The sequence below is a fragment of the Budorcas taxicolor genome, chromosome 17 (genome assembly GCF_023091745.1).
Source record: "Budorcas taxicolor isolate Tak-1 chromosome 17, Takin1.1, whole genome shotgun sequence".
Lineage (NCBI taxonomy): Eukaryota > Metazoa > Chordata > Mammalia > Artiodactyla > Bovidae > Budorcas > Budorcas taxicolor.
Window position 1 is genome coordinate 30424427 of NC_068926.1, and position 13423 is coordinate 30437849.

At 38.1% G+C, this 13423-nt stretch overlaps 1 protein-coding gene and 1 non-coding gene across 2 annotated transcripts in view; both read right to left on the bottom strand.

Moving 5' to 3' along the window:
- INTU (inturned planar cell polarity protein) overlaps positions 1-13423 on the bottom strand; it is a 76199-nt gene that overhangs the window by 44234 nt on the left and 18542 nt on the right. Inside the window, exon 3 of the mRNA XM_052655018.1 lies at positions 7151-7236. Within this exon, the coding sequence (XP_052510978.1) occupies positions 7151-7236 (86 nt within the window). The remainder of the gene's footprint in view (positions 1-7150; positions 7237-13423) is intronic.
- LOC128062676 (U6 spliceosomal RNA) lies at positions 5247-5353 on the bottom strand. Its single transcript, XR_008200830.1, has one exon. It is a non-coding gene; the product is annotated as a U6 spliceosomal RNA (small nuclear RNA).

The following is a 13423-nucleotide window of genomic DNA, read 5'->3' on the forward strand; positions in this document are numbered from 1 at the left end:
TCAGACAGTAAAGCGTCTGCCTACAATGCGGAAGACCTGGGTTTTATCTCTGGATTGGGAAGATCCCCTGGAGAAGGAAATGGAAATCCACTCCAGTATTCTTGCCTGGAAATTCCCATGGACAGAGGAACCTGGCAGGCTACAGTCCATGGGGTCTCAAAGGGTCAGACACGACTGAGTGACTAACACACACCTAAAGTGAATTTAGTTAAATAAACATCCTTTCTAAAATAAGTTTCAGATTTATTTTACTAACAAGTAGAAAAGGGACATAAGGTCTAAATTCATCAATATGTATATATTCAGAGTTAAAATGAACCAAGTCATGGCTAGACAGTAGGAAGGGAGAAGTTCCTCATGAAATTTTTCTGAGGCCAAATGTTCATGTTTCTTTACAAAACATTTAATATTCCAAATGGAAAAGATCAACCCTTACTAACTGCAATGTTTTCTATAAACTTGATGCTGAAAAATGTGCCCTTGGTATTAGAACACTGTATCTAGAAAGGCTAGGGACTTCCCTGGTGGTCCAGTGGTTGAGACTCCATGCTTCCACTGCAAGGGGGTGTGCAGGTTCAATCCCTGGTTGGGGAATTAAGAACTGCATGCTGCATGGCCGAAAAAACCAAAGGTAGTAGAACACTAGTATAACTGGGCAGTGGGGGAGGTGTTGGAATATTAAGTAAGCTAAACAAAAATATAAACAAGTTAGAGATCCTATATGGGAACACTCAAGAGTCTGAAAAATTAATATGAGGATAAGAAGGATGAGGTGAAGAAAAGCTGAAGAGACACTGTTTCAGAAATGATCTTAGAAAGATGTTGAAAAAGAATATTTGGTGTGAGGTTTTGATCCAAACAAGCAATATGTAACCAATATATGGCCTGAAAGACTTATGTTCTGAGGGTGGCATCTGTTCTAGTGTGTAATGCTCAATATATGTATATATAAATAAAAATATAAAAATAAGCATAAATATTGGAGAAGAAAATGGTAACCACTCCAGTATTCTTGCCTGGATAATTCAATGGAGGGCTTGGGCGTCTGAAGGGCTACAGTCCATGGGCTTGCAAAGAGTCAGACATGACTGAGCAACTGAGCATGCGGAAGCATAAAGATATTGAATCCTTGAATGAGGACCTGATGAAGCAAAAATGGCTTGGTACTTAGGGTGTTCTTTGATCTGAGAATAAGGATTTAGCAATGTCCAAAAGAAAATACATGGTAGTCTTTGGTGGTGTTCCTTGGAAATGTGAGAAATCTTTAGAATCTGGGGAAATCTCTAGTGCAGACTTTGTACCCTTAGAGAGGGTAGCTGTGAAGACTGTCCCCAGCACTGGGCTCTGGGGTGGAGCTGGTCATATGAGTGAAATGGAGGATAAGAAATCTGACTGTAGCAAGCAGGGGATGAGTGACAACCTCAGGAAGCAGGCGTCACAGAGGCAGGCTGGGTCTGATGGAGCGTCTCTCTGTGAGAGGTGCTCAGAGAAAGAAATGCACTTGTGAACAGGAGGGGCATCTTCCCCAGCTCAGATTCTCGTGGGTGGAGAGGTCAAAAGATAGGGTATGACAAAAGGAAATTAGCTGGTAGATGTATAAAAATTTACGAATTCTACTTTGGACAGCTACAACAACCTAAAATTTAAGACTGGTATGCTATGCTGGGTGAAGAATGATACACTTGAAAACAACTTTTCCCCTTACTATGACAAAAACTCAAACACACACACCACAGAACCATCCGTTAACATTCTTTAAGGAACTATTTTAGCCACTATTCTTCTGATGTAAGTAAAGTTGGCTCCATAATGCAAAGATAATTACACTTCAGTAAGACATTTTGAAAAGTTTACATGCTAAGTAGCTATAAATGTCAGGAAATCTGGTTGCTTTGATAAAACCATAAAAGGGTGAGACAGATAACCAAATTAAAAGTTAAGTGCTATTTTTTTAAAAGGGATGATGTATGTAAATATTAAGGATATTATATGTCTTATAGGGAAAAAAACTTTTATTGAGTAACATCTAATATAAGATAGTTTATATCAACCTTCTTATAGATGAGTTTTGTCTTGAGTTTATATGAAACTTCTCATAAAAAGGGTTTTCCTCTGTTGAGTTTATGTGGAGCTTCTTAAAGGAAGGGTATTCTGTTGTTCCTCCATGAACATTAAACTGTGACAAGTTTCATCATCTCCTGTCTCCCTCAAAAGGTTTTCTTAGTTGTGCAATTTACCGAGCCTTTCTTTCCTCCTCCCTTCCCTCCACCCCTGACACCTTCAGGGGATGCTGTACCTTATTCTCAGGTCCAAGGACTGCACTCTATAACTCACCACTTCCAAAGCCTTGCTGCTTTAATTATCCTCTCCAGCCCACATCATGTAACAAGCAATGTTGCTTTGGCCTCTGCCAAATAACCAGCCAACGCTCCCTTCCCCATCAGCTGCCATGCCAAGCTCTCCACACGAGGGACGGCACAGCCAGACTACAGCCTCACTTCTGCCTCATCGTCCACATGTCTCTCTCACATCTTCGCTGCTCTCCCTGTGTCTGATCCTTTCTCCTTTGTCTGGCAGATGCTCTGAACAGTCCTTAGTCAAAAGGCTGAAGGAACTGAGTCCACTTGACTCAGCAAATTCTCTTTGATCCTCCTCTTTTGGGCAATATCACAGGACTACTCAAGAGAAAAACTGGAAGGCATCGTGGACTCCATTATCTCCTGCAGAATGTACTGTCCTCTTTACTTCCCAAATACTTTACCTCTCATCTACTTCTTCTCCTCCATATCCACAGCCAAGGCCTTTGTCCAGACCATAACCCCCTCTCTTCTGGACTATCATAAAGCTGACCACTTGGTTTCCCAATCTCCAGTCCCATCCAGAGGGATATATTCCTAAAAGCAAATCTGATCACATCAGTCATCTTCTTTAAAATACTGACATTAACTAGTTACTTTCTGGGTTCTGAAAATAAAAAAGATTTACAAATGCTTTTTAAAAAATGTGTCCGTACTTCCTAATCTTTCCACAATCTATATGAGCACCACTTTCGTGTAACAAGGAAATAATAAAAGTCAAAATATTCTACTCAAGTATCATCTCCTTTAAGAAGCCTTTTCTCCTCTCATAGGCCTAAGAAGTAATTTTCTGCAGGCTGGTCTCCCAGAAAAGGGGTTGGATTCCTCCAAAGTTCCAGAAAAACTAGCAATGGCCTGGTACTTATGCAATCAGTCCTGGTCAACTGCAATGTGTGGACCCAAATTCCCTGATGAAGCCAGGGGGTGGGGGGATGGTGTTCTATCTGCATGATTACTTCCTGGTTGAATGAATGGGTGCACAGAGACGTGGCACCAGATCAAGATCACAAAACTCAGTCATTAAAAGAGTACTGGCACCTTCGTTCTTGTCATTTTGAATTTCTGAAACATTTTTTTTAAACCTACAACTTACTATTAAAAAAAATTTAAACCTACAGAAAGTTGCAAGAAGTGTACAGTGATCACCCATACATTCCCCTCACTCAGTTACATCAATTTTTTTAACACATTTTGCCACACTTGCTTCCTCCCTCCTTTCTCCCTTGTCTTACCCACCTCTTCTTATATCCTCACCTCCTTTCTATCTAAAAAAATAATTTTGCCTGAACTACTTGAGAACTACTTGCAGCTACTTTAATACTTCACTGCTAAGTACCTTAGTACGTATCTCCTAAGGCTACACAACCAAATATAATTATGACATTTAGGGATATGACATACAATACTCTTCTCTAACAAAGATCATATTCAAATTTCCCCAAATGTCCCAATAAAGCTATTCCCAATTGCATTAGAGGATCATTAAAGGAAGAGTTGCTGCATTTGGTTGTATGTTAGCTTAGTCTATCTTAATCTAAAACAATTCTCTACCCTTTTTTTCTTTCATGACATTAACATTTTTGAAGAATTGAAGGTAGCTGTTTTGCACAATGTTAAAACCTAGCTTTAAAAGAAATGATTTGGTCTTTCTGTGCTTCACCTAGTCCAGGCTTTGCTGTTGGACTTCATGCTGGTATTCTGAATCTATTTATAGCAGAACTTATTTAAAATTCAAATACAGAACTGTAGAGTTGGAAGAGGGCTCAGAGATTTATTCTCACAAATGCCCTCTGATTATAGATGAGGAAAGTGAAACCCAGAAGACTTTTGAAAATTGCTCAGAGCAAGGTTTAAAATAGAGATCTGCCCTCCTTTTCCTCAGTGACCTTCCTGCCACATTACATTCTCTCCCGGGGCATCTTCTGCTGGATGATGAGAAGCTTTTCAGGCTATTTTTATACCCTGAGTATAAGCTTAACATTGGTTATTTCCAAAATTAAAATAAAGTCTCCTAAGGTATTCTTTGGGCTTCCCTGGTGGCTCAGCTGGTAAAGAATCCGCCTGCAATGTGAGAGACCTGGGTTCGATCCCTGGGTTGGGAAGATACCCTGGAGGAGGACATGGCAACCCATTCCAGTATTTTCGCCTGGAGAATCCCTAGAGAAGGACTGAGGAGCCTGGAGATTCCCTAGAGAAGGGAAAGGCTACCCACTCTGGTATTCTGGCCTGGAGAATTCCATGGACTATCCATGGCATCACAAAGAGTTGTACACGACCGAGCGACTTCCACTTCCACTTTTCAAGGTGTTCTTTATAAATCAGCATTCCTCTTCTCTTACTGCTTGAATCACTGTTTTAAATGCCATAGGTACAAACTAGGTAGAACAGCTTTTTCTGAGACAAGTCCACTGCAGTTAGTTGTGGCAAGAACAAGGGGACAGACACAAAGACGCACCCAGGCTGTGCGTGCAATCGGAGCATCATGCTGTGGAGTCAGTTTTGGCTCCAGTTCTTTGAGTTATTAATTCTGTAATCTTGGACAAATCATTAATTCTCTCCTAGACTCTTTTTCTCTCATGTGTAAAACAGGAGATTAATACAGATTGTTATAGGGGAACAAATGAAATTATCAAAGGGAATGCTATTAGCAAAGCACCAACATACTTCCTGGCACCCTACAAATTCTAGTTCCCTTCCCAATTCTCAGGCTGTATATGGGCAGAATCCCCTTGAAATTACATTAGGAACGCAAGGCCATGCTGGAGTTCAACATACCCTCTCAATATGATCATTCTGACCCACAACAGTGTTTCTTCCATCTTTGTTGTTTCCTCATTTTGTTTTTTAATTTTTAATTCTGTTGATTTATTGACCATACTGGATATTCAAAAAAATAAGGAATGCTTCCTAAACTTGCATGTCATCCTTGTACAGGGGCCATGCTAATCTTCTCTGTATCATTTCAATTTTAGTATATGTGCAGCTGAAGTGAGGACTGCTGTTTCCTCATTTTGGCACAAGATGTAAGAATTGGCACTTAAGAATAATGTTGTAAAAAATATATAAGTATATACACACAGTATATATATATATATATATATATATATATAAATGTATGTTTAAACACAGAACATTTAATGCAGTTGTAATGGCAAACTGGGCAGGCAGCAGATATACAATTCCTATTTCATGCTTAACAAGGACATGGAAATGGTGGGTGAAACTGGTCCAAAATACTTAAATCATTATTTCTTTCTCTGCCTTTTTCTGCCAACTGTGCATCGCCAAATTTGCAAATGGTGTATATTAATTAAATGTTAAGAATAGACTCCACTGGAAACAAAATTCTTTTTTTGAAGGCGGAACAGATGTGGCTGAACTCTGGCAGTACCGTCAGGACACCTGCAAGTGACACGGGCAAGAAAGAGGAGCCCTCATTCGGGGCTCACATGCAGCCAGTTTACTTGGATGAGGCTGTTTCAGGCTTTAAGATACTGTGATTTTGCATTACTGACTGGTAAGTAGCCTCTGTCTGTGCCCAGTGAGGTGCTCTGGTACCCTGGCCCACCCTTGTTCCTCTCCTCATCTAGCAACTAAAGGGGATATCAGCACACTCTGCTCCAGCACTGTGTCTCGTGGCTTAGTCACTCAGTTGTGTCCGATTCTTTGTGACCCTGTGGACTGCAGCCCTCCAGGATCCTCTGTCCATGGGATTCTCCAGGCAAAATACTGGAGTGGGTTGCTATTTCCTTCTCCATGCCTGGTGACTGCCTGATTCTTTTTTTTTATTTCAAACAGCATCATCTGTCTAACGACTCCTAGGCATGGCTGGTCACTGGCTATCATAGTTATTCTAGCACTTTCATTTTGCATTTCCAAAGACAGCTTAATTTACAGAGCATCTGTGTGCGTGTGTGTATGTTCAAAGTATGTGTGTGCACGCATGTGCGTGTATTTTGAGAAGGAAGTGAATACAACAAAATTTTACTTCTTAGAAAACAAGAAACTTTGTCATGGGTCCTGTTACCTCAGAGTCTCAATCAGATGCAGGTATGATTCTGATTTATCAGGCATTTTGTTCTTCATTCCCATCAATCTAAAAACTCCTTCCTTCTTTTACTGCCTGATGGAGCCTCTAACCTTTCTAAAGCATATCATCCTCCCTACCCCTTGAAAGAGAGAAAGCCAATTCCCCATGCTAACAAGAGTAAAACATTCTTGAATAGGAGGTACGGCATTTAAAAAATACATCTAATGACCTAAAAATGTCATTTATAATACAAAATGTCAATGCTTAGAATATCAAAATAACATATTATGGAAAAAATTATTTTTACCTTACAAGGAATGAAAAATAATTCATTATGTGGCTAAACAAAAGCTCAGGAGTAAGGCTAAACTAGATAAGATAAAAATCAAGAAAAGAGCATAGTGTTTAAACAAAACAAAACCACATTTTTTAAAGCTTTATAGAAATTATTATTTTAATAAGTCAGAATAGAAAATTCCATGACTGTTTAAAATGACTTCTCCAGAAACTGGATTTTCATCAATATGTATGGTACTTACAATGGCAAGTTGGTTATTATGTATGTTTTTAGTATTGTTCTTACAAATATTTATCTTTCCTTTTAGAACTATCTTGAAAAGCTAAAAATGTTGAGAGCTAAAAATTTTAAAGTATTCTAGTGCATAACTCACCCATTATACATGACTTTTTTCAGAATTTTATAAAAAGAAAATAGCACAAGACACATCTATTTCATCACAAAACACAGAAAAAGAATGTCCACCTGCATAGGTCCAGGAATGCAAGACAGAACTCTCTCTATGTTCTCAGAGGTCACGTCTACGTCATTCACAGCAACGAGAACATCACCTGAAAACACGACCACAATAAAGACAGTTGTGTGAGTATCCAAAACTGAAAAAGATCTGGAGTTGGAACATTAAAAAGTATCTAATCTGACCTTCCAAGTGCAGTACAAAATGTGGTGCAGACATGCAGGGACTCGCTCAAGATTATAAGACTCTTTAGTGGCAGAGCTAATCTGCCACCCCACTCTTAAACTATAATGCAGCCCAACACTGCACCATAACTAAATATAAGCTATGAATGTTTAAAGAGATGAATATTCTTTTTTTTTTCTACAATTGGAAGAATTATATCAACCCAAGGGACAAATGGAAAATTTGTAGCATTAAGCAAGTATTACACTTAACAAAATTGAATCTAAACACTTAGACCCACAGTAAAAAATATTCAGCTGAAATTTTAATTAAATCCATGTGGTACATCATAACTCAAAATGCTGGGTATTCACTGTTATTACTGATCTTTGTCTACACACAGCATTTTGTTTCAAAATCCCCCAACCACAATAAAATCTACAGCATGTTTCAGTTAAAATATCCTTTTCCATGGCTTTCCTTTAAATGTGCATATTATCAAATCAAGTGGTTTTAATAAAATAAAGATCAGTGTTAAAATGGAAATTTACTCTCAAAACATGAAGGTAACATCTAAACACCAGTGAACTGCAGTAACAGAAATACACATAACAAGGTTATTTTTTCTCATCATTCTTATTTGATAGGACATACATTAAATAATTACAGCCATTCATTAATTCATCCAACCAACAACTTATTGTATGCCAGGCCCTGTTCTAGGTACTGCAGATAGAGAATGAACAAAACAGACAAAAATCCCTATACATACGGAGCTTAATATTCTTTGGAGAAGACAAAATAAATAGGCATATAGATAAAATAGTGTTGTTAGACAACTCTCTATTGGCCTCTCCTGCTTTTCTGTATCTTACAAGCCAAGGAACTGAAAGTCTTTGTTCCCAATTATCTTTTCAAGATTGTACAGTGAACAGTTTTGGATGAAATAGTGTCTCCCTCCAAAGCAAAAGTACAGACTAATAAGGATAATTTCTCCCTCAGTGTCTTATTATTAATAACCGTTCTTTATAAAAGATCTGGGTTTCCTAAACTCAAAGTTCCTTTCCTTTAGAGCAACCCACTGTTGTGTGTAGGTGTCCCCTGGTCCTCTTCATGATGACCTTTGAGAATGAGGGCTGGGGAACAGGTGAGACTGTCATTACTTCACCCACTGCTGTTCCTCCCCCTCCTCTCTCTGCCTTCGTTCCTTGGTTTCCTTGATACGCTGTCATATGGGAAAGGGGCAAAGTGCAGAGTGAGCAGGAGCTGCTTAGGCCAGCCCTGTGAGAGCCTGCAATGACCTACACTAGGGTTAGATGCTCAAGAAATGCCGTTCAGTTGAGAACGGCATTGGGTTTGGCCCCCAAGTCTGACATGATGGTTCACTATTATAGCATTTGAGCAACCCCGTAACTTTTCTTAAAAGTTAAGAAATTTTGAGATGTATAGAAATATCGAATCACTATGCTATATAATAGGAACCAACACAGTGTTGTAGGTCATTTACACTTACAAAATAAATAAACAAACAAACTCATAGAAAAAGAAAATGGATTTGTGGTTACCAGAGGCAGGGAAGCCAGGAAGGGGAAAATTGGATGAAGTTGGTCAAAAGGTACAAATTTTCAGTTATAAGATAATAAGTATTAGGAGTGTAATGTACAACATGATAAGTATAATTAATGCTCTGGTATGTTACAGAACAAGGGTGTTTAGAAAGTAAATCCTAAGAGTTTTCATCACACACAAAATTTTTTTTTCTATTTCTTTAACTTTGTACCTATATGAAATGATGCATACTGACTAAACATTACCACTTAACGGTAATCATTTTATGATGTAAGTCAATTTATTATGCTGTACACCTTAAACTTCTACAGTGCTTTATGTCAATTATATCTCAATCATACTGGAAGAAAAGAAAGAACTTGCAAACTAAACTTCCAACTTTAGTTCAACTTGGAAAAATAGAAAAGCAACATACTCCCCTGATTATTTTTAAACAAGAGATTAAATAACATTATTTATGGCTATAGTGATTTTTAAAAGGAAGAAAGGAAGGGAAGGAGAAAGGGAGAAGAGGAGAGAAAGAAAGAAAATAATGAAAGAAGAAGAGGGAGAAGGAAGGAAGGGAGGGAGCGAGGGGAAGATGAAGGAAGGTGAACACAATACAGGAGTACCGATGTAAAAGAAAACCACTTTTGGATGATACCAACCATGAGTTCTACTGTCTGTAGATTATTGTGTCCTCAAGACACTTAAATAGTGAAACGATTTAAAATTTGTTCCTTTAAACTAAAACCACCTGATAATGTCACAAATGACTCCTTTTTTTTCCCCCTCCAAACCCTAATGAATACAGTTCAGTAGTTGAGTGTTGTAGGAAGTGTTGTCTGAAGGCACCACGTCCGGCAAACCTCTAAAAATAGGAGACAAGAATCATCACAAAAGACATGAAAATTAATCCTAGAACAACTGTAGTACGTTCACAGTATTTTAAAATGTTTAGTAGAAAACTGTCTCTTTCTATAAAGAGTTATATCTCCTTTTCATTTCTCAGATATTTGTTTTCCTTGTGTTTTTCTGAGCACCTCCTGTGAGGTGACTCAGAGATGGCAGGCTTCCTGGACTGCAGTGGGCAGCCTGTGCCCCAGCAAAGTTCTTTCTCAACAAGTGCATGAGAGTCATTAGTATGCATGGTCCCATCTCAATGGCTGAAAGGAAATGAAATGCATGAATTGCTTTGAACTGTTAAATAAGCAGTAGTCTGAGGATTATTGATGGGTAGAAATAAGAGGAAAAATCTACCAAGTTTATCAAGAGATACTTTCAAGAATCAAATAAAACCTAAAGAGAGGTTAGTTTATCATAATACTTCAGTCAATTCCTCAATGTAAAGTTTATTATTTCAGAACACCCATCAATTTCTCAACATCTACTTATATCAAATGACAAATGTGTACTGAAGCATACTAACTACATTAGGCATCAGGGAGTATGGAAATATATATGCAAAAGTTAGTTTACAGTTCCACTAACATTATATGCAAAATGAATACACAATTTAAGAAATTACTTTTGAACAAAATTATTACACATAAATGTATGAAAAAGAAAGGACACACACCAAAATGCTGTCTTTGGGTGACTGGCCTTTTTCTTTGCTTTGTTTTATTACATTTTCTAAATGGTCTACAATAAGCATATATTATTACTACTGCAAAGAAAAAAAATTAATACTCATATCTTATAAAAAATAAAATAAAAAACACACACTGTGGTAGGCACAATAGTCCTCCAAAAATGTCTACATCCTAATCTCTAAAATCTGTGAATTTACTTTACATAGCTAAAGAGACTTTTCAGATGTAATTAAGAAACATGAGATTAGGAGATTAATCAAGTGAGTCCCATGTAATCAGGGGATCTTTACAGGAATGAGGCAGGGAAGTCAGTCAGAGAAAGACTTCAAGATGCTACACTGCCAGCTTTGAAGATGCAGTTAGGGACCAGAAGGCTAGGAATGCTTGCCAAGGAAAGGAGTTCTCCCTTGGAGACTCCAGACTGAATGCAGCCCTTGTGGACACATGCATTGATTGTAGTGTAGGAAGACACATTTTAGACTTCTGATTTCCAAAACTGTAAGATGATAATTTTGTGCTGTTTTGAACCACCTGGTCTGGTAATTTGTCACAGTAGCAATAGGAAATTAATATACCCACTCAACAATATAAAGTAACCTTGCTGCTGCTGCTGCTAAGTCGCTTCAGTCATGTCCGACTCTGTGCGACGCCATACACAGCAGCCCACCAGGCTCCCCCGTCCCTGGGATTCTCCAGGCAAGAACGCTGGAGTGGGCTGCCATTTCCTTCTCCAATGCATGAAACTGAAAAGTGAAAGTGAAGTTGCTCAGTTATGTCCGACTCTTAGCGACCCCATGGACTGCAGCCCACCAGGCTCCTCTGCCCATGGGATTTTCCAGGCAAGAGTACTGGAGTGGGGTGCCATTGCCTTCTCCGAAAGTAACTTTGACTAAGCACCAAATGAGAGTCAGAGACCAAGAATGCTACTAAAGAACAGATGGATATACAAGGTACATTTGGAGGTCACTGGGGAAAGAATAAATCAGTCCTGTTAGAAGTGAGTATTTAATGTACAGGAGGACTGGAAAATACATATGAGTCAGGGGGGTGGGATCAGATTGTGAACTTAAATTGTTCATTTAAATTCAGCTGAATTTGACTTAAAGGGGAAAGCATCGGATTTTTTTAAGCAGTTACATACTGCCATTTTATTCATTAAAGTTAATGCATTTACTGACAAAATCTTAAGTTTTGAGAGAATAAAAATTAGTATATTTTTTAACCTCAGTATCAATCCCTCAACTATAATACTTAAGCACTAAACTAGAGAAAATCAAGGTCCCTCCCAACCTACCCTTCTAGAGTTCCTTGAATAATGCCAGCACATATATTGTAACTACTAATATTATACAGAAGATTAAGTAACAATAACTTCTTTATTAAGTAATATTAAGTAATAATAACTACTAATATTATAAAGTGAAGTGAAGTCACTCAGTTGTGTCCAACTCTTTGTGACCCCATGGATTGTAGCCCACCAGACTCCTCGGTCCATGGGATTTTCCAGGCATGAATACTGCGGTGGGTTGCCGTTTCCTTCTCCAGGGGATCTTCCTGACCCAGGGATCAAACCCGGGTCTCCCGCATTGTAGGCAGATGCTTTACCGTCTGAACTACCAGGGAAGCCCATGTAAAATTTAATATGATGCTAAAATATCATATTCTCAGAAGATGATAGATAAGAAACTATTGTAAGGCTTTAATTTCTCATTAAAATAGAAAATAATACTACAGAAATGTTGGAAAAAACCACTGATGACTGTAAGTTATTTATGGCACTATTTGTCGTTGTTCAGTCATTCAGTCGTGTCCAACTCTTTGCAACCCCATGGACTGTAGCCCACCAAGCTCCTCTGTCCATGGGATTCTCCAGGCAAGAGTACTTGAGTGGGTGGCCATTCCTTTCTCCAAGGGATCTTCCCAACCCAGGGATCAAACCTGGGTCTCCTGCATTGGCAGATGGATTCTTTACCAGCTGAGCTACCTATAGCCATGATTAATTTTGAAAATTATTTTTAGTCTTTACCTTTGTTCACACAAAGGAGTCATTAGGAATTATTTTTTTCCTTTTAAATCTCTCCAGTAATAAGAATTTTTATGCTGGTTACGTAGTTTTTAGAATTACAACTTTAATAGTCAAATAAATAATTTATAATTATTAAATTATAATTAAATAACCATACTGTTGGCCTGACATTTTCATGTTTTTTGTTTTTTATTCTAACTAAAAAAATGCTTCAGTAAATGTTTTCATGCACATAGTTTTTCCTCTTTTTACATCAGGGGTCAGCAGACTTTCTGGAAAGGCTCAGATCAGTAAATACATTAGGCTCTGCAGGCCATATGGTCTTTGTTGCAACTCTTCAACTCTGACATTGTAGCTTTAAAGTAGCAATAAACAAATGAATGTAGCTCTGTTCCAATAAAATTTTATTTATGAACACTGATGTGTGCATTTCATAAAGTTTTCATATGTCATAAAATAATCACTCTTTTGATTTGTTTTCTAACCACTGAAAAAGGTTAAAACCATTCTCAGTTTGCAGACTGCACAAAAATGGGTGGTGAGTTCATTGGAAAGACAGAATTTTAAGAGAATTTAGGCTGGTGGGCCTGACTTGATCCGCTGGTGATGGCTTGCAGGTGTGTCTTAGATGACTTCTTTAGAACAAATGTTTCAAATTGGATTAGCTGGATTAAACAGTACATTGTGGTAGCTTAGTTCCCAATTACATTTTTGAAAGGGTTAAATCATTTCTTTTTTGTTTCAAAGAGAAATCTTCTGGCATTTTCTGCGATTCATGGGGTTGCAAAGAGTCGGACACAACTGAGCGACTGAACTGAACTGAACTCAACCATCCGCTCAAGTGAGCAACATGGTTAAGTGAAAGAGCTCTGTGAACATAATTCACAACCCATGGATTCTAGCTTTATTACTGACTGGCTGGCTATCTGCTCTTGGATAAGGAACAT